General features: G+C 58.2%; 1 protein-coding gene across 1 annotated transcript in view; it reads right to left on the bottom strand.

The window, feature by feature from the left end:
- Positions 1 to 919: 919 nt before the first annotated feature.
- The window catches only part of NTNG2 (netrin G2), an 81,148-nt gene continuing 60,693 nt past the window's right edge, over positions 920 to 21,374 (bottom strand). The window contains 6 exon segments of the mRNA XM_031654670.1: positions 920 to 1,864; positions 2,925 to 2,965; positions 2,967 to 3,057; positions 4,670 to 4,837; positions 13,549 to 13,572; positions 17,026 to 17,198. Of these exon segments, the coding sequence (XP_031510530.1) occupies positions 1,629 to 1,864; positions 2,925 to 2,965; positions 2,967 to 3,057; positions 4,670 to 4,837; positions 13,549 to 13,572; positions 17,026 to 17,198 (733 nt within the window). The 3' untranslated portion in view covers positions 920 to 1,628.

Below are 21,374 nucleotides of genomic sequence, written 5' to 3'. Positions count from 1 at the left end.
AAAACAGAGCCACAAACTTGGACAACTGAGGCTTTGTGGGGTGTGGAGGAAGGCATGACTTTTAAGGAACTTTCTGGAAGCTCCACCCATCACTCCTGCTTACATCTCACTGCTCAGAGCTATGTCCCCTGGCCACTCCTATCCACAAGAAGCCCCAGAGAGGTGTTTTGTTTTATCTGGGTGCTTTGGGTCCCAGGCAGTGGGGTTCTGTGCATAAGGAAGAAGGTGAGCGTAGAGATGGGTCAGCTGTGGGAGGATCAGGGCTGGCAGAAGGCACTTACGGGTCAGCGGGGTGCTGGGGGTGGGAGCTAACAGAGGAGGCCAGGAGGGGCTGGCATGTGGGCTGGGGACGCTGTGAGTCCTATGCAGTGTCCTGTCATACCTCCCCCTCTTTTTCTGTGTTGTACTCTCCTGCTGTCCCCAAGGCCAAGTTTGTTCCACTCGGTCTTAGCTTAGCTTTGCGGACTCAAGGGAAGGACCCAGGTCTAAACCTCGCAGCCGGGAAAGAACAGGTGTGGTGGCAGAAGTCAGTGCTGGGAGCACCTGCAGGTGGAGCAGTGGGAGCAGTTAGCAACCGGGACCGGATCCCCGGCACTGCTCTGAAATAAACTTAGGTGGACAGGAGGCTGGACCGAGGGGGAAGTGTGGCCCCAGGGCTGGAGACACCAAGCAGAGCTGGGAGAGCTGCTGGATCCTCTGAAGCAGAGGTCCCAGGGGATGAACCCTGAATGAAGGAGCTTCCTCTCACCACTCCCAAGCTGCCCGTCCCCTCCAGCACTCCTCCTTAATCTTGAGAAGGTAAGGAGGACAGGGAAATGGTGGCCCCAATAGGGAAACCGTTTCTTTAAGGCTTTGTTGTGGGTTCCTCACTAAGCCGCAAACCTGCCCAGCGTCCCCAACACAGAAAGAAAACAGGCCGTGGAGGCAGCAGTGAGCAAACTCTTTACTCCTCGGATTCTCGCCCCTCGGCCCCCGCGGTGACCGGCACTCCCGCCCAGTCCCCCCTACAGGGGACAGTAAATACGAACAAAAATAGTTCTCTACAGAACGAAATGTCCAGGCCCCCCACCCTTTCCTTCTCTCCTCCTCCCCCAGACGGTGAGTTCCTTGGTCACCGGGCCTCCGGTGAGGCCTGGGGTCTGATGGGTTGCAGGAAAAATAAAGAATAGAAAACAGGACCGAGTCAGCGTCTGGAATTGTAGGCAACTGGAGGTCGGGGTCCGCCGCCGCCCGTGAGCCCGGCACAGGCCAGGGGTCGTCGGCCACAGTCCCGTGTGTGCACGTGTGGTGGGAGGCAGGACGGGGTGTGGGGCGAGCAGCGTTTCTCCCGACCCTCTGGCTCACCGCCAGCGAAAAAAAAAAGAGAGAGAAAGACAAAAAAGGAACTGGGCAGCGGATAATACAAAAGAAAAACGAAACCAAATCGCAGGTGCGGGGACCGGAGTTCCTAGGCGCCCCTGCTGCGGGGGGAGGGCAGTGCGGGCGGGAGCGTGGGCCGGGCGGGGGGCCCTGCTGAGTAGCACCTGGGAGCAGCTCGGGCCGCACCCTTCTCGCCGCCCGGCCTCGGACGCCGGCTCCGCCCCGGGACCCCCGGCCCCCGGGTGCAGGGAGCGTCCCCCGGGCGGGGCTCAGCGGCTCAGGCGGGCGGCCAGCCCCAGCAGCAGCAGGCAGCCGAGCAGGGTGGCGGGGCGCGGGGCGGCCCCGGGCGCGCGGTCGCAGTCCAGGCCGCCGTCATCGTCGGCGGGGTCGCAGCGGGGCTGCTCGCAGCGCACGCCGGTGTAGCCGCGCGGGCAGGCGCAGCGCTGGTTCTGCAGGCAGGTGCCTCCGTTCTGGCACAGCAGCTGGTCGTCATCGCACACGTTGGCTGCGGGCGGAGGGGACGGTCAGCACGGGGCATGGCCCGGTCCCTCCCGCCCCACCTCCGAGCTCCTGCGAAGCGGGGTGCGCGAGCTCCTGGGGGCGCCATCTGGGCCGGGGGTGTAGAAGGCTCCGGGCGCGCTGGGTGTGAAACGTCCCGCTGGGAGGGTAACGGCGCCCGGGCGAGATCTGGCCCCCGGCTGCCTCCCACCGCGGCCCTTCTCTCCCCGCCCCACTGGCCTCGGTGCGGTTCTTCAGACGCGCCTGCAGTCTCCAGAGCTGTGCACGTGCTGTTCCATGCGCCTGGAGCGCCCTGCCACCCTCTGCCCGCGGCTAACGCCGACTCGGACAGCCTCCCTCCCTCTGTCCCCGCAAAACCCTTTTCAACCAACTCCAGCTCCGTCTTTCTCGTAGTTCCCACCACGCACCACCATGCCCAAGATCGCATCAGGCCCCGCCCCGAGCTCTTGGACCCGCCCCTCGGCCCGGACCCCGACCCCAGCAGCATCCTGTCCACGCCCACCTGCCCGCTCAGTATCGCTAGGCCCCGCCCACCGCCCCCGGCTCTGCCCCATCTCACCAGGCCCCCGCCAACTTCCACGACCCTGCCTCGTCTCGTGAGGCCCCGCCCACCTCCCCAGCCCCGCCTGACCCCGTCGTGGGGCCGCCCAGCCCGTCTCGGTACTGGCCGTGGGCTCGTGGGGCCCCGCCATACCTCCCCTGACCCCGATCTCGTTGCGCCCTCCCTGCCCCGTCTCGTGGTCTTCCTCCTGCCCGTCTTCATTGGGCCCTTACCTCCCTGCCCCGTCGTGGTGGCCCGCCCACCTCCTGCCCGTCTCGTGGGGGCCGCCCACCCCTGCCCCGTCTCGGTAATTTTCTCCCCTGCCCGTCTCGTGGAACGCCCTGCCGCGTCTTCGGGGCCCCGCCTCCCCACCAGATCAAATTTATTACCTCCTGCCTGTCGCGACAGCGCTGGGCCCGTCACGCCCGGCGATGTACTAGGCCCCCGCCACTGCCTCCTCGGTCTGCCCCCTTCCGCCTTTCCACAGGCTCATGCGAACGACGACGCGCACTCTGATAGCAGCCCTGGCGCCAGTGAACGTGGGGAGGCGGTCGATGCTGCCGCGCCCTCGCGGCACTCGCAGAAGCCGGTCTCGTTGCACCGGTCGTGCACGGAGCCTATCTGGTTGCAGTTACACTCTGGACGGACACGGGCACGTGGTCAGGGCTACCTGTGGGCGCCGTCTGCTCGGACCCCCACTCTCCCGGCCTCGCAGCCAGGTCTCCGCACTCCCCAGGGGATGCTCCCCACACTGGGTCCACGTGAGCCCGCGGCTGGACGGCGGGTGGGGACTGCCCGGGGTGTCCAGACCTGGAGGGAAGACTCCGGCTTCCTTCCCTGGGATCAAAAATCTCCCAGCCCCGCCTTCCCCGCCCTGGCTCTGGCGTGACCCGGGTTAGCCCCTTCCCCTTTCTGGGCAACTAGAGGGGTCGCTGACCCTTCCCAGCTCCAAAGAGCTATGACTCCGACAGATGGCAGAAGCTCAGCGGAGGCCACTGAGCATGTCTGGGGCTGCTGTGCTGTGGGGGTGGCCCTCCTCCACAGCTCCTTTCCAGGGGAGTGGAGGAACAGCCTATTCCTGCTCTCGGGGGGGCCCAGTTGGTATCCTTGGGGCTCTGCTTTGTGGGAGGGGGCGAATATCTTCCACCCTGAGAAACCTTGCAGCTCAGTGATGGCTCTGGGGGTGGAGGCAGGGAGAGCCAGGGAGAGGAGGACGGTGCCAGGGTGGGGGCGCCTCTAATTGGATCCAAAGGCCCTGCCCTGTTCCTGCAGCTGGCCCCCTGTGACGTCAGCGGCTTTGATCACTTAGAGTTGATGGAATTATCTGACGGCTGCCGCCATAATTCAAACCGACAGCTCCAGCTTTGCAGGAGCCCCTCCTCTGCGCAGCCAGAGCCGCCTGCTGGGTGGGGGATGGGCGATGGTGTCCCAAGGGGCCTGGCTGGGCAGGGTTGGGGGACAGCCCCTGGGGCTGAGACCTGGCCTCTACTGACGACGGGGGCAACTATTCCAGGCTGGTGCGTTTTGGTTGGCAGTCATGGCTTTGGTCTTTGCCCAGGCCCAAGGCCCTGATGAACTTCCTTCTCTACCCCAAAGCCAGTCCTTGAGTAGAACTTGGAAGAAAGCAGACCGGGTGCCCACCGGGGGTGAAGAGCAGCTTTATATCTGGACCTCGGTTGGTAAAGCGTTTGAAGAAAAGCTTCAGCCACAAAAAAAGAGCTGAAAACTAATCTGATCTGCCTCCCGATTTGATGAATGAGGAAGCCAAGGCCCAGGGAGGGGAAGGCACCCGCCCAAATGTATGCAGCAAGGCCATCTTTTGGCCCCCAACTGGCCCCCAAGGAGGAGGGATAGGCTGTTCCTCCACCCTTCTGGAAAGGAGCTATGGAGGGGGACTGTCCCCCCCCCCCCCCCCCCGACACCAGCCCCAGACAGATGCTCAGTGGCCTCTGCCACTGAGTGCCTGCCACCTGCTAGAGTCACAGCTCTTTGGAACCAGGAAGGGTCAGTGTCCCCTCCAGTTGCCCAGAGAGGGAAAGGCCACTGGTAAGTTTTGCAACTCCAGTGCCTGCCGGAGAACCGCAAGGGGAGGTTACTAATAGAGTAGCTTCTGGAGCTTTCTGTCCTTAGAGATGGAGTGGGCCCTGGAGTTAGAATTCCCACAGCCTCCCCAGGTGATTCTGATGCGGGGGGCCCCAGAGGGGGCACGCATTCCAGCAAGTTCCCTGTGCCGTGTCCGCGCCCTCTCACCAATGCAGACGTTCTCATCATCCAGCTCTGCCGAGCCGTTGCGGTAGTAGCCCAGCCGGCAGTGCTGGCAGTGCTGACCTCGCGTGTTGTGTTTGCAGCTGACGCAGGTCACCACATTCAGGAAGTCAATGTAGCTGCAGCGGTTGGAGTGACCGTAGCATTCGCAGTCTGGGGCGGCCAAGTAGGAAAAATATCAATGATCAGTGATAATTCAGGGAAACTGAGGCACAGGGCAAGGAAGGACTCACCCCAGGTCATGCAGGGAGGAAGGCATCTTTGGAAAAGATGGTGCCCTAGGCCTCCAACCCTTCTGTCGGATTCAGGAAGAGACAGGCCTCCCTGCTTTGAGCCCGAAGGAGAACCTGAGTAGGCTGAGCCCAGGGATTCCCACCTGGCCCTGTGGGCAGGGAACCGGGGAGGGCCAGTGGGCAGCACCTGCTAACGCCTGGCTGGGCACCAGGGCCAAGTGCTCACTGAAGGATGCCCGCGTGCTGGAGTGATTAGAAAGTGATTCATGCAAGGAGGGGCGGGGTCATGCCACCTGGCTGTGCACTGGGGGAGGGCGGCGCCTGGGTTCACCGCGCTCCCTGTGGTGTCCTCGGGTGGATGAATGCATGGATGGACGCTGGACAAGATGCAATGGGCCAGGAGCTCCTGCCCATGCTGCTTTGGAAGATGGTTGGGAGGAAAATGCCCACCTGCTGGACCCTTTCTTATTAGCCTGAGCTTTCTGCAAGTTTGGTTGTTTTGCAGGATGCCAAGAGTGAGTGCCACTTTAAAGCAGGTGCCCCAGGAACCTGTTTGCCTCCCCCTGGCCCTGGCCCGGTTTGTGACTCGCTGCTCCTGGAAACACATGGTTTCATACCAAGGACCACCACCACCATGTCCTGCCACCTCCTGCACCCCACTCCTATGTGGTTCTCAGGTTGACCCCTGCCTAATCAGCTCCGCTCCAAGGACCAGACAAGCATGGGGCAAGGCTCTCAGGGACTGGAGGTGAACCCCACAATGTCAGTGGAGGATTTGGTAAGGAAGGTCACCATCCCTAAGAATGGGGGGGCATCCCTTGATGTTCCTACGAAGGGACACAGTATTCACCCGCCCACACACCCTCCAGCAAGAAAGCCAATGTGGCTGCCCCTGAACCAGGAAGGACACCGGCCACCCTCTTGAAACACCATCTGTGTATCTCTAGAGGACCCAGCTTCCTTTTTGTGATGGGATAAGGAGGGACTGACCCAGTGGTCAAGGGCATGGGAGACCCTGGAGAAACAGCCTGTGCCCATGAGAGATGGTGGGCATTCCCACCTGTGGGCCACCTGGATTTGCCCCCTTCACTTTGTCCCTCCAGAGACAATGAGGTGAGGCATCCTCTAAGTGTCCCAAAGAGCAGCATCGGTGACCCGTGTGTCCCAGATTCTGCTTCAGCCAAGATGAGCCCCTGGACCACACCTCCCAGGGGAGCCAGGACAGGCTATTTCTGGCATCTGCTCTGCCCGCTGTGTGGCCTGCCCACTGTGCCCAAGTTGGCTTCTGACTCACACCTGCTCCCAGCTCCCTTGGGGAGGGAGGCCTGTAGGGAAGAGAGACGCAGTTTAACCTTGGCCCAGCTACTCTGGGAGGGTTTTCTGAGCCAGGCATTTGTCCTCTGTCCTGCACCGTCTTGTCCTGCACCGTCTTTTTCCAGTGGCGGTTGGGGAACAGGTGGCGGGGAGGGCTGATGGGGCCCCAGGCCCATCCTCTTACCTTGGAATTCTTCAATAGGCATCACTTGAGGAGATTTGGGCTTGAGCTGGAAAAGTTTGTAGCCCTTGGCAGGGGCAGGGGCAGCAGCAGGGGTGCCCACAGCTTGGAGAGATGAGAAACAGGTTCTTTCGTCTGCCATGGTCCCGCTGCCCAGGGAAGAGCCCAGCAAAGGCTTCCAAGCAGCCCTGGGCCAGCTCTAGGGCAGGCAGCCTTGTCGCCTGCTCAGAAGTGAGGCAGGGAGAGGCCCCTCTGGCCTCAAATCACACAGCCCCTCTCCTCGAAGAGCCCAGGGAGATGGGGCCCCTTCCTGAAGGAAACACAGCACATCCCGAGCTCGCAAATCAGCCATGCCCAGACCATGGACACATCTGGCTGGATTACTCCCCCAAATGACTTCTGTAACCTGTGACACCCCCCGCGCCCTGCTAAGGCCTTCTTGGAAGCCGAACGGCTTTTAGATGGATTGATAGCGTGTTGCATACCTGTCTCTTGCTCTCCCCACCTCCTCTTCAAACTTCCGGGAGCATCAAACCCAGAGACTAAACCTGGCATTTAAGGACTTTGGCATCTCCCTTTCTGAAACAATCTTCCTGCTCCAGCCAAAGTGAATCCTTCGTTCTCCCTGGAGTCCCACTCGCAAGTGCTGTCAAGCCAGGAACAGCGACGCCCTGCCCAGCATCCCACCGGGGCCGCAGCGCCCTATCTGTGCGTGAGCAGGCCACTGTCCCGGAAGCGTCACTGCCTTGGCTTCCCCATGGGGGTCTGTGGCGGCCTGGTGGGCCCAGGGCAGGGAAGTGATGGCTCCCGTCAGCTTTGTCTCGATCACCAGAGAGGACACCAGACCCAGGTCCTCCGGGTTTCTAGGAACCAACCATCCGACCCTCTCTAAATATGCTTCCAGCGCCAGAGCTTCCTGCCAGTAGAGGGCGCTCAAAGCTCGGCTCGCTGCTCAGAGCTGGGGCTGGAGGGAATTTGAACACGTGAGCTGGAGGAACAGCTCACCGGTTCCCTAGACCTCAGGCCCTAATTCCCAGCCCAGGCTTGGTGAACTGGGGCCAGGGACCATTTCCCTTCTGGAGAGTCAGGCAGGCCTGCGCGTTTCCTTGGCGTGTCTGTCTACGGCTACAGATGAGCCCGTGCATCTCCTCCCATGTAACAGGAGGATGTCAGTGTCTTCCAGGATCCCGTCCTCCCACCTTTAACCCACACATTTTCCACTTTGTCAGGCTCCCTGCCATCCCACTGCCAAGCCTTTGCCCTGGCTGGTCCTGCGGCCTGGAATATGCCACCTTCTTCCTTCACCCGCCACAGTTCACCCTCTGAGGTCTCATGGCCCCCGCTCCTGCAGGGAGCCCCCTCTGACTCTCTCTGTGATCCAGCAACTGCCCTGGTGTCCTGTGAGCAAGAGGGAGCTGGAAAGGGGGGTTCCTGTCATGGGAGGCAGGACCTACACTCGACTGCGAAGCCCTCGGAGGGAGTGCTGGTGGAAGAGCTTGGCGTGGCGGTGCCACATGGAACCTCTCTAAGCAGGTGAAGTTTGGGGGCAGAGCTGGTAGACCTGCTCTGCCAGGCCGCTCCCTCACCACCATGCCCTAGAGCTTCCCAGGCACCGACATTCTACACCCGTGCCCTCAGTTGGTTGCTGCACCACCACCCCCCCGCCGACCCCAGGTCCCCACCACGCACCCCTGCTACTTCCACTACAGGGGGAGGGGCCTATGAGTCTAAGAGGGCGCTTCCCCGGGGTCTCAGGCCCATCACAGGCCTTGCCCCCATACCTTCTGCACGGGCGGCCACCTGGGACCACCTGCTTGAGAGAGGGGCAGCCGTAGATGGCCTGGTCCACTCTTGTGGGGAAGAAGAGAAGAAACCAAGTTATGTGAGGGGGTGGTGCTGAGGGAAGCTGGGCACTTACTGAGGCACCACAGCCCCGCACCCCACAGGCCCCTTAAAGCAGCAGCACTATTAGGAGAGGCTCTGTCTACATTGGCCAAAGGAACTGGGTCCAAATCTACTTCAGAGGCAGCATCTACACTATTACAGTCTGTGGGCAGCACATACAGACTTCAAGCCAGATAGATGGGAGGTGGCCTCATGCCTGAGAATCTGCATATGCTTCAGCGAGACCCTCCTACACTCCCTGTGTGATCCCCGTTCTGACGGAAGGACAGAGCTAGACCAGGTCCCGTCTTTGGGCCCAGACCTCTCTGAGCTGATGTCTCTAATGGCTGCAAAGTGGGGCACGTGTCCCGGCCAAGATCTTAGATGTGTCCAGAAGCGTTCTGGAAGGCCTCCTTCCTGTCCAGCTCCAATCCAGGGACCGGAGCCTCCCCCAGCATCTGACTTGCTTCCCTGATCACCGCCCTTCTACCTTCCTGACCCCTGGCCTGGGCCCATTTTCACCAGGGACCCCAGCATGAATCAGCCCCCAAATACCACAGTGCTCAGCCCCTAGACTAACAGGACCCCCAGCCAGGAAGGCAGGCAGGGCTGGCAAAGAACTGTCCTGTGCCCAAATTTCCAAGGACAAACCCAGGGGGACAGGGGAGGGCTGCTGTTTTCTCCTTCTTGAAGGGATTATACACAAGGGTGGCTGCGGGGAAAGAAAAGGAAAAGCTACCAGCTAACAAGGGCGGAAGACTTCCCAGCTGGGAGCCGAGAGCTCTGGACATCAATTGACTTTAATACGATGTTCAGTGGGACGATGAGGCCGCCAGGCCCAAATTGGCAAGGGCTTAATTAGAGCCACGAGAAAGCCAGCCCTGAAGGCATTTGCTTCGGAGTCTGTCTCCCTCCACCCTCCGTGGCCCAGCCCAGGAGAGGATTAGTGTCTCCAGCGGCGTTTTCCACCCCCAGCGCTGTCCTCCAGACAGCTTGACATTGGCAGGCGGGAGAAACATCTGGCCCAGGAGTTCAGAGGCCCAGCTGGACTCTGGTCAAAGAGCCCAAAGCACCTGTTGAGAGGCGTCCGGGGATATTCAGGATCTTTCAGGGACCAGGGTTTTGGGGAGGGAGAGAGTCCTGGCTGGGCTGCCCAGGGACACAACTCAGGTGTGCAGGAAGCAAGTTCTCGCCAAGGCCTGTGTGCTGTGCCAAGGCCCCATGGAAGCCTGCTCTGCTCCTTTGGAACTGGGAAGCCCTGCAAGCCAGGCCTTAAAGACAGCAGTACCTGGCCGGGCGCAGTGGCTTACGCCTGGAATCCCAGCACTTTGGGAGGCTGAGGCGGGTGGATCAGTTGAGGTCAGGAGTTCGATACCAGCCTGACCAGCATGGTGAAACCCCGTCTCTACTAAAAAGACAACAATTAGCTGAACCCGGTGACGGGTGCCTATAATCCCAGTTACTTGGGAGGCTGAGGCAGGAGAATTGCTTGAACCCAGGAGGCGGAGGTTGTGGTGAGCTGAGGTCGCACCATTGCACTCCAGCCTCGGCGACAAGAGCGAAGCTCCATCTCAAAATAAATAAATAAATAAATAAATAAAGATAGCATAGCCCCTGGAGGCCTCAGGGTAACAGCTTTGGGTGGCTGAGTTGGCGCACCCTGAGTTCAAATCCTGCCTGTGCCTCTCCATAATCCCGGGACATCGGGCAGCTGCCTCTTTTTTTTTTTCTTCTGAAACAGTTTGATTCAGGTATAATTTACATATCATAAAATCCAGCTGCGTCTTCCTAAGCCTCGATTCCCCTCACCTGTGGGACTAGGAAAATAACAGCCTCCATCTCACAGAGCTGTGACCCCAGAATATAATGATACGATGATAGGAGCACAGCCTTTAGCCCGGGAGAACTCACCCTCAGCAACTGCAATGATCGTTTTTATTAATAGGGGCTCTGGACAGGGGCTTCGGTTGCTGAAAAGGAGGGAGGAGCCCCTAGATGTGGGCTGTGGGGGCCACTGACTGTCACATTGGAGGCACCTCCTCCCCTAATGTCCTGCTTCTTGACATAGGGCTGAGGGTACAGAGCAACACTGTCTTGCTGAGAGGGAGGGTGTGCCTTCTGCTCCCCGAGGGGATCCTGGGGATCCTTGCCTCCCCCACATGTACCACTCTGGCCTCTGACTTTTCCTCTTTAATTCCCAACTTTGCACAATCTGCCCAGCCTCCCACGGCTGCCCTGGCACCAAGTCAGAAGCAGCTCCGCAAATGGATTCAAGGTTCCTCTGTGTGTGCGTGTGTGTGTTTGTGTACGTGTGTGTGCATGCATGTGTGTACGCGTGTGTGCATGCATGTGTGTGTGTACGTGTGTGCATGGATGTGTGTTTGTGTACGTGTGCGTGCATGTGTGTGTGTGTACGTGTGTGCATGCATGTGTGTTTGTGTACGTGTGTGCATGCATGTGTGTTTGTGTACGTATGTGTGCATGCATGTGTGTACGTGTGTGCATGCATGTTTGTGTACGTGTGTGTGCCTGCGTGTTTTTGTACGTGTGTGTGCCTGCGTGTGTGTGTGTACGTGTGTGTGCATGCATGTGTGTGTACGTGTGTGTGCATGTGTGTGTGCGTGTGTACACTTGCACATGTGATATGGAGAGTATCTGGCCTCCCAGCCAGACCACTGTTTGGAGGCAGGCACAGCACCCACCACCACTGTTTTTGCTTCTGTCTGCCCACCACAGGCTCAGTAGCCAAGCACAGCTCCCCTGTGGCTGGGCCAACCTATGTCTGAAGTCCAGAATTCTCAGAGTGACCCACGTCCTCCACCCCAAGGAGGATTCCTGGGCCAGGAGGCTTCCCTGAAATCCTCCAATCTTTTGGCTACCCCTGCCTCCTGTAAATGCCTCGTGCAGAAAGGGAAGGATGTAGAGAGAAGTGGGATGTGCTGCCCCCAGGGGAGCCCGCTCCGGATGGCCTAGGAAGGAGGAGGTCTTTCTCTCAGCATTTGCCCCCGCCTGGGGAGCCTGAGTGCCCACGCAGCAACAGGCCAAGGCAGGAGCTGACGGAGGGGACTCTGCCCTTCAGAAATGCCACCCCTCCAGGGGGAAGGAGCAGTGGGGCAGGTCCTCTTGGATCAGAGAGAGGGAGGGCCAGGGCACTACCCAAGGGGTCAGGAGTCCCCACCAGGTCCTCCCTGCAGGGAGGTGGGGGACAGGATATGGCAGGTTATTGGAGCACCCCTCCCCGGCTGGGACCAGGAAGAATTCCCCTTGCTCATTGTCTTCCTGGAGCCCTCTGGGAAGGAAAAATCCTTTCAGACCCCTGGCACCTGCAGTGCGCAGAGTCCAGGGACACTCCCAAGGTGAGTCCAGGTGAGAGCAGAGGCCCACCCCAGCACCCCCAGCCTTGAATGTATGCGAATCCCTCCTTCGGAGGGGAGTGAGAATCAGGTTTCCATGCTTGTCTGTGGCAGACCCCTGAGGGGGCAGGACGTCTGGCCCTGGCCTGGCCTTGCGCTACACACGCAGTCCCCACATTCCCAGCAGCCAAACCCAACTCCAGAGGCTCCCTCTGGCCTGCTGATCAGAGACGTTTGCTTTCTGGGCTAACCCTGCTCCATCCATCCCACCGGTGCACTGCTGAGGGGTTAAGGACAGAGAGGCCCTGGGGGCCAGGTGGGGGCAGGGTGTGGGCGGGACTCCAGCAACCGTGGAGGCAGAAGCACCACTGGGAGACAAGGCCGGTCTTTGGCTGCTTGTCAGGATGGCCTTGCTGCCCCCAGCACCTTTCCTCCCAGTTCCTGCAGCTGTCTGGCCACACTGGTCTGGGAGACCTTCTAAGCAATGGCTTGAAGGGCAGGAGGAAGACGATTTCGGAAGCTGAACTGACCATTGAATCCCCTGGTTGGGCTCAGGAACAGGTTGACCCAGGTGACCTGGAAGCCCCTTTGGCCTGTGGCCTCCCAGCTCTAGGGTTGCAGCGTCTCTATTCTAAGAGCCAAGCCCCTGCTCTCCCGCACAGGGCTGCCGACCCTCCCACCCCAAGAGAGGCGGGGACGCAGGCTAGAAGCAGGAGAGGGTGGGATGGCAGGGGTCACTGTACCCTGGCACCCACCTGTGGGCTGTGGGGTGCTGGGAGCCGTGGGGGCCCAGGCAGTGGACGTGGAGGGGACAGGAGTAGTGGGAGCCCCTGTCATGGCTGTGGTGGCCGCAGTGGCCACAGGGCCTCTGGGGTCGGGGTCTTTCTGGGACCTGCTGATGCCTGGTGAGAGATGGGAAAAGCAAGAGAGGGTGGGGGGGTTGCTGGGGTGGGGACACCACAGAGAAGTAACTTACGACGGCTGTGCAGGCCTGCGTCCTTGGCGCCCTCTCGGCCCATTGGCTTCCCAGCCAGGGGCCCTCTGGGTCTGAGAGGGACAATGTGGGTGGGATGTGGGGCCCCACGGAGCCCTGGTGGAGGCTGACAGTGCACCCCAGAAGCATTTCTGAGATTTGGGGTCTGCTCCCGGCTGGCTCTTTGACATTGGCCAGTCCTTTCCTGCTGCCTCTCGGAGCAGATGGCGACCTCCCATGGGGAGGGGTTTGCAAGGCTGAAATGAGAGACTGTGCCTGGCGCCCTGTGAGTGTTTGGGGACAGTCTCGATGACATTCACTGATAACCTGCGGGCACCATGTCGCCCTCACCCTCCTGGGGAACTCTCAGGACCCCCATCTCCTGCGGATGCCCCTCCTTGGTCCGACTCCCCTGGGACCTGAGCTGACCTGGACGAGCAGAGCCCTGGGCCAAGCTGGCTGCAGAGGCTGCTCAGAGGGAGGCTGCCCCCACGGTCAGGCTGGGGGGTGGATTCTACCCCTGGTGGGGGAAGGTCACCCCACTCTTGCCTGGCAGGAGAGACTCCTCTCCCAGATCCAGGTGAGAGAAGAGGCCCGGGTGGCAGGAGGAGCAGGGAGCCCACCCGGGGCCAAGGGACCTGCAAAAGGTCCGGTCCCGTTTTCCAAAGCAGCACTGATGGAGCTCCTGGGAGAGCCTGAGACTTGCTGGACAGCAGGCCACGGCAAAATGACACATGACACATGGCATAGGATGTGGAGGGGAGAGGGGGAGGGGGGAGAGGTGGAGAAGCAGATGGGGCGTAATTAGAGGACGGAGTGAATAGGCCCAAGTCCCAGAGGGGACACCGAAGCCCCTTTTTTCTCTCCTGCTTTTTCCAGGACATGCAAAGAGGGGCCCTGGCCGCCCTCCCTGGGCGTGTACTTACTGCCAAAGGAACCTGCAGCGGCACCTGCGGGAGAGAGAGGGGCGTGAGCTGGCTGCCCCAGGGGAAGGGGCCTGGCTGTCGCCTCCCTGCAGAGGGGCCAGCAGGGCAGGGGAGGGCCTGGAGGTGCTCCTCCCTCAAGAGCACCTGCTGCACCACACAGCTGCTAGCAATGATGACCTGCAGGGTGTGGGGACCGGGGTGGATTATCCAGTTCCATCCTCACTGCAGCCCTGGGAGGGAGGAACCACTACTGGCCCATTTTGCAGATGGAGACACTGAATCTCAGAGCGGTGACTTGCCCTTGGGGACATGCTGACAGGTGCCAAACGCTCCACTGGGAGCTTCATACACACTCCTATTTTAGATTTTTGGGCCCTCCAGTGCAGGACAAGGACATTGGATGGAGTGTTCCTGTCTAAGAAGTGCAGTGTGGCTGGAAAACTCGCTGAGAAACCATGGGAGCGGCCGTCACAGGTGGTGTGCGTCCCACGTGCCAGGCACGGTGTCAGCATCCCCTACATGAACCGTGCCGTCCTCATAAGAACCCCATGAGGGAGTTTCCTTACGGTCCTGATTCTACAGCTGAGGACACGTGGCTGGGGAAGAAATATAGCTGGGAGCGGGCGAGGCCTGACTCGAATCTGGGTGTCTTTGTGTGTCCAGGGGATGGGGGAGGCCTATGATCCTGGTGTGACCAGGGGCCTCGAAATCCTGGAGTGAGATTCATCCCAGTTGCAAAAGGAAGGAGCTGGTGCCACAGCTTTCTCCACAGTGTTCCCAAGAAAGGACGCTGTGGGATCAGCAGTGGGACGTGTGGCTCATGGACTTCTCCTGGGCCTGGGAGGATGAGCCTATCCCCACCCACTCCTTCTTCCACCTCCGTGTCTGGGCAGGCATCTGCTAGACCCTGAGGACACCTCGGGGTGCAGCCACAGTAAGCACCACCAGGACTGGGTGGTGACCAAGTGAGGCTCCGTGGGGACAGGCGGGACATCAGGCAGGGCACAGGGAGGTCCTGGGGCCTCTAAGTTGGGCCCTGGAGGGTGATGATGGGCTGGCCAGGTGGGGGCAGAGGGGTAAGGAGGTGGGAAGACATTGGGAGTGAGGGCTGCTGCAGGGCTGAGGGTAGCATTGGGAGAGACCTGGGGGGATGGAGGGAAGTTGGAAGAACGTGGGGGAGGAGGGTCTCCAGTCAAGGTGACCCCCAGACTTGCAGCTTGGCCCCGTGTGTGTCGGTGCCACTTACTGAGGAGGGGTCACGGCAGGGGCAGGGTGAGGGCAAAATTAGCCTCTGTGTCTCCTTGGGCTGTTTCCTGTTGGTGCCCCAGAGAAGGCAGGAGACCCGGGTGCTGAGGACAGCAGCGCCTGCAAATATCAGAAGAAACCCCTCCTTCCTGGGGCTTGGGGGCCTCAAAGGCAATTCCCAGGGACTCCCAGGGAAGCAGGAGGTGGGGCAGGCTCCAGGAGTCTCCCCTAAATAAGGAAGCCCCAGCTGCGCAGTCCCTACAGGCCTGTCTGTCCATCGCTGGCTAGACCGGTGGTGGTGAGTGGTGGTGAGGGTGGGGACAGTGGATCCTCCTAGGTGTGACCTGCAGTTAAGTGTCTCAGGTGGCCAGAGACGGGCAGAGGGAGGCCTTGCAGAACCTCCAGATGCAGGAGGCAAGTGGAAGAAGAAAAAAGTCAGAAATGGCCAGACATGGTGGCTCATGCCTGTAATCCCAGCACTTTGGGAGACTAAGACAGGAGGGTTACTAGAGCTCAGGATCTCGAGACCAGCCTGGGCAACATGGCAAAACCTTTTCCCTACAAAAAACACAAAAATTATCCAGGCCTGGTGGCATGCACCTGTGGTCCCAGCTACTTGGGAGACTGAAGTGGAGGATCGCTTAAGCCCAGGAGGTTAAGGTTACAGTGAGCCATGATTGCGCCACTGCACTCCAGCCTGGGCGACAGAGTGAGAAACCTATCTCTAAGACAAAAAAAAAAAAAAAAAGGAGGCCGTGATGATGGAGAGAACAGAGGCAGAGAGGAGGGAAGGGAGAGAGGCCCTCAGGATAGACAAAGGGAAGCAAATTTGTGAGTCAGGGAGAGAGTGATGGCCACTAAAGAGAGACCTCAGGAAAGGGTTTGGACCACAAAGAGATGGGGACGGCAAGCTGGGAGGAGGCAGTGGCTGGAGTGGGCTGTCAGCCCCCGGAGCGCTCTCTGTGCCTTTGAAGACCCGAGAGTGCTGTTTGGTGCCTGCCAAGTCACCCCTTCAAAGGCCTGTCTCACCGCCTGCTGCAGCACACGCGTGACACGCCTGTCATGGCCTCTGCACATGGCTCTCAGCTTTGATCAGCCTAAAGTCACATAAATCTTCCACCCGTCGAGGGAGGATGTCCAGATGGGGTGCAGGAGCCCACTGCCCAGGCCTGGTGTGGGCATCAGATCCAGTAGCTGCCCTAAGCCCTGGCGTTGGCACGCAACTCACTGTGAAACCTGGGAGGACCCCGAGGTTCGCTGGGCCTCAGTCTGCTCATCTGGACAATGGACCATAATAAGGACTGCGCCCTGTGGGGCTGTGTGAGGTGGAAGCGAGATACACAAAGTGCCCAGGAGGGCCTTGGGCACCAACCACGCACTTGAGAACGGCCAGCATCTGTAAAGTGGCAACGGTGGGGGTCAGGGAGAGCCCACCCCAGGGGCAGTCTGTGGCCTTCTCCACTTGCAGCCCAGGGGCTTCCTGAGTGGGGGTCCTCTGAAGGGGGACTATGATGCAGATGCGAGTGGGCAGACCCTGAGGATGGCTCCCTGGCATGGCTGGGCGAGGACAGGAGAGGGGTGGGCAGAGAGCACGTGCGGGGGACTCTGGTGCAGGCCATAGAGTACACATCTGTAAAATGGGATGACAGGAGCTCAGCTCCCAGGGGTTGCTCTGAGGATGGAGGAAGTGCTGAACACGCAGCACTTGGCTTTTGTGGCTTGCCCCAAACACCCCAGAGATGCTCATGATCAGGGATGACGCTACTGATCCCCTCACCTGAAGTGGGGGTCCCACCTCATCACTCCCTGCCATCCCACGGGGGCCTCCTGCCAGCCGTCAGGGTTAAGGGGAAGGGCTACAGAAATGCTGCTCATCTCGGGTTTCCCTGCGGACCAGGGCTGGAAGGGCAGCTTAGCGTTCGGCAGGATGCAGGTATGCTAGAGGGACCTGTTACAAGACCTGGTGCTTGGGAGCTGTAGAACAAAGTGTGTGTGTGGGGGGCATGCATGCATGTGTGTGTCTGTGCATGCACGTGTTTGTGCATTTATATGTATGCCCATGCCTGTGCATGCATGCTCGTATGTTTCTGCGTGCACATGTGCATGCAGGTGCACACGTATGTGCCTGTGTGCAGGTATGTGTGCGTGTGTGTATGATCCACAGCTCCTGGGATGGATGGGTGGGGAAGACTACAGCCATGCAGGCTTGTGGCCCCGGGGAGTGGCACGTACAGGCATTGGGAGAGCCGTGGGGCAGTGGCAGATAGGAGCCGGCCCGCCAGGACCGGGTGCGGAAATTCTTCTTGCACTTGCCGCAGTCGGGGCCGGTGGTGTTGTGCTCGCACTCGCACTGCAGGCTGCCCTCGCGCATGGAGCACAGGTTGGCGTGCAGGTTGCACTTGCACCTGGGGAGACACCGAGAGGGCAGAGATGTCAGAGAGCTTGTGGGCAGCCTGGCCTGGCCTCTGGGGAAAGGAGAGCCTCCCAGGAGGGGCCCAGGAAGAAACCCTGGAGGCCACCATCCCAACCTTTAGGCCAGAAACTCCTTGATTCCCCTTCCTGCGGAGAGATCAACGCGGCGTTCCGAAGGCCACCGCTGCACTCACTGCGCGGCTCTCCTCTCTGCTCCGATGCTGGTTTCAAGGATTCCTCACATCTCAGTCAGGAAGAGTGATGGTACTCCCTTGTCCCTGATGCTAGATTCTTAGTAATGCAGCTTCTGATCACCTAGCTTTTGACTGAGGTGGGTTGATGGGTGGCAGAGGCTGCTGCCAGCCCCTGGTGGAGACAGGGACCTGGCCACGGGCTGCACCTCACTGTGTAGAAAGGCACCTGGCTTAGGGCTGGACCTCTGCTGTCAGCTTGTGGTCCACGGCCACACCCTTGAGGGTGACAGAACCCCCAACTCCCACACCCCCATCAGTTCATTCACACATGTATTATTCATCCATTCATTCAAATATTTATAGGCAACTCATTATTCTGAAAACTGGTAAATAAAGGGAAAGAATCAAGCATTTATCCTGCCTGTCCTACATAAACTGTACCTCGGGGTAACCGAAAGTTGATGAGGGGAAGCTTCTTTTTTGTAGAAGCATTTCACAGGAGAATTTGCAGTCCCTGATGAATGAATGGCTCCAGGCACTGAGCCGCACCAGCCCAGAATTTCCCACTGAGAGGCCAGCAGACAGTGAGCGTCTCTAGAAGAACACACCCTCACCCGAAGCCAAAGCAATTGAACCTGAATCAGATCAAGCCTCTAGACCGAGCTGTGAGCACGTAAGAAAGACAGAGGACACAGCACCACCCTGAACGACACCAGGGGACGCCATCCGCAAGATCTGGACTGGAGGAATCTCCGGCAGTAATCATCCACTTTTTCCAAGGGACGAGTTGACTGGAGAAAAAATTGATATGGAAAAAGGATGGACCTAGAGCAGGAGAAACCTCAAAAGAATACCGATTAATGGCAGACATGAAGCTCCTCTGGCCCTTGGTTCAAACATCCTGTAAAATCAAACACGCAAACAAATGGAACGTATATATATGAGATAACTGGAAATTTGGACATTGCCTATATTAGATGATATTAAATTGATGTTTACTAGGTGTGATGATAATATCGTGGTTATGTTTTTTAAAGTCCTTATCTTTTAGAGAACCACACAGGCCAGGCATGGTGGTGCGTACCTATAATCCCAGCACTTTAGGAGGCTGAGGCAGGAGGATAGATTGAGCCCACGAATTTGAGGCCAGCCTGTGTAACATAGTGAGATCCTGTTTCTACAAAAAATAAAAAAATTAGCCAGTGTGGTGGCGCATGCCTGCAGTCCTAGCTATTCAAGAGGCTAGGGTGGGAGTATCCCTTGAGCCCATGAGTTCGAGGCTTCAGTGAGCCATGTTTGCATCATTGCACTCCAGCCTGGGAGACAGAGCAAGACTCTGACTCCAGAAAAAAAAAAAGAAAAAAAAAAGGGCCGGGCGTGGTGGCTTACACCTGTAATCCCAGCACTTTGGGAGGCCAAGGCAGGCAGATCACCTGAGGTCAGGAGTTCGAGACCAGTCTGTCCAACATGGTGAAACCCCATCTCACTAAAAATACAAAATTAACCAAGTGTAGTGGTGCATCCAGTAATCCCAGCTACTTGGGAGGCTGAGGCAGGAGAATCGCTTGAACCCAGGAGACAGAGGTTGCAGTGAGCCATTGTACCACTGCACTCCAGCCTGGGAGACAGAGTGAGACTCCATCTCAAAAAAAAAAAAAAAAAAGAAAAGAAAAAAAAAAGAGAGAGCTACACATAGAAATATTTACAGACGAAACTATCTGATGGGCAGAGGTACAGATGAAACAGGAAGGTTCACTAGTTGATAACTGCAGTCGAGAGGTACACAGAGGTTTGTCCTAGCAGATTCTGTCTTCTTTTGTGTTGGAAATTCTCCATAACAGAAAGTGAAAGAGAGAGAGTGCGTGCTCTATATTCTGAGATGGGAAGATTTCCAAGATATATTGTCAATATTTGGAAAAAGCAAATTGCAGAACAATGGGTTTAGTAGAATCCTATTTTTATTAAAAGATGCAAAGAAAAATATTTATCAGGCCCCTGTTATGTGGCAGGGGCTCTGAGCTGGGAACAGTGAATATAATGTCAACAAAGCAGATGGTTCCCTGCCCTAATGGTGCTTTGGGTCTAGCTGGGAGACCATGAACAAAATCAGTGATTGGAGGGGACAGGGAGGGAGGATAAATAGGTGGCAGACAGGGATTTTTTTGGGTGGTGAAACCATTGTTTATGATGCCACAATGGTAGATACCTGGCATTACGCATATGGCAAAACCCACAGAAGTGTCCAACACGGAGTGAGTCCTGCTGTGAACAACAGGGTCTAGTGAATGCTACTGTATCCGTGTTAGCTCATCATTGTAACACATATACTCCACAATAGGGGAAACTGTGCAGGGGTGGTGGGGAAATGGGAACTTTCTGTACTATCTGCTCAACTTTCTGTAAACTTAAAACTGCTCTAAAAATAAAGTCTATTAATTATAAAAATAAGAATCACACACCTCTTCAAGTGTTCATTTCAACCATTAAAAGAGCCCATGTGTTGTGCAAAGAAGGCATTAAGGGAGTCCAGGATTTTCAGGAAGAACAGTTTTAAACTAAGACCTGAAGGAGGATCAAGAGTTGCTGGGCCAGAAGGGGAGAACCTTCTAGAAAGAGGCAAGAGCATGAGGAAAGCCCTGGGGTTGAAAGGAGTTCCACCCAGGAGGTCTGCAATGAGGCTGAGGGGTGGAGGAGGCCAGACCAGGAGACAGAGGTGGGATTTTACTCTGCAAGCCTTTGACAGGTTAAGTGTGTCCTGCTCTGGGCCGTATTTTATATTGCTGTGGCCGCTTCATGGAGACTGGTTTGCCTGGGAGACAAAAGCCTGGGCAGGGAGAGACCAGTGAGACCCTGTGAATAGAGGCCTGGACCAGGGCAGGGCACCTGGTCCCACCCGTCGTGCCTGGGGTGTGGGGCATCTTTTTGTTTTTTGAGACAGAGTCTCACTCTGTCACCCAGGCTGGAGTGCCACGGCACAATCTTGGCTCAGTGCAACTTCCGTTTCCCCCTGACTGGCGCTCGTCCATTCAGAGATTGTCTTGAGGATGTGTAACTGGCATTTTCTTCTCTCTTCATGCTCCCCTTCCACTGCGCTGGGTGAGGTTTTTTGTTTTCTCACCTCACAGTCCCCAAATCCTCCTGGACACCACAGGCTGTGAATCTCCCTCCTCGCGTCCGGCCTCCCTCATATATCAGTCCCGCCAGGCGCTTCATCTGAGCCCTCCTCCCTCGGCTCTGCCCCGCCTCTGTCCCCATCTGACTGGGAATGAAGGGTCCTCTGGGGGGCGCCTTCCAGAGCAAGGATCTGGGTGGGGAAACAGTGGCCCCTGCATCCACCAGCCCTGGGGCTCCCAGGTAACCCCCATCTGCCAGTTTTGGTCACCAGGGCTGCCTTCTTCCTTGGGGGCGTCTCTCTGTCCTCGAATTATCCTGCAGAATAGTTAGGGAAATTATGGTACATCCAGGCGATGGAATCCTTCTGTTTTCTGAGACAGGGTCTCACTCTGTCACCCAGGTTGGAGTGCTGTGGCACAATCTTGGCTTGCTACAACTTCTGCCTCTTGGGCTCAAGCGATCCTCCCTCCTCAGCCTCCCGAGTAGCTGGGGCCACAGTCTCGTGCCACCATGCCCGGCTAATTTTATTTCTACTTTTTGTGGAGATGGGGCTCCCTGTGTTGCCCAGGCTGGTCTCAAACTCCTGGGTTCAAGCAATCTGCCCACCTCAGCCTCCCAAAGTGCTGGGATTACAGGTGTGAGCCACCGTGCCTGGCCTAAAGTCCATGTCTTAGAAATGTTATTTAGAAGCATGAGGTCAGGCGAGGGTGGAGAAGGTGGTGGGTTTCTGAGCTCACGCCTTTCCTCCCAGGAGAAGGAGAGAATCCTGCAGCCCCTGGACGGGCCGTGGGAGAGGGGGTACTCAGGAACCCACCGCTTTAGGTTACATGTGTCCACTGTGCTGCGATGCTCAGTTCCTAG

The sequence above is a fragment of the Papio anubis genome, chromosome 13 (assembly GCF_008728515.1).
Source record: "Papio anubis isolate 15944 chromosome 13, Panubis1.0, whole genome shotgun sequence".
Taxonomy (NCBI): domain Eukaryota; kingdom Metazoa; phylum Chordata; class Mammalia; order Primates; family Cercopithecidae; genus Papio; species Papio anubis.
This window is presented reverse-complemented; position numbering and strand designations above follow the sequence as displayed.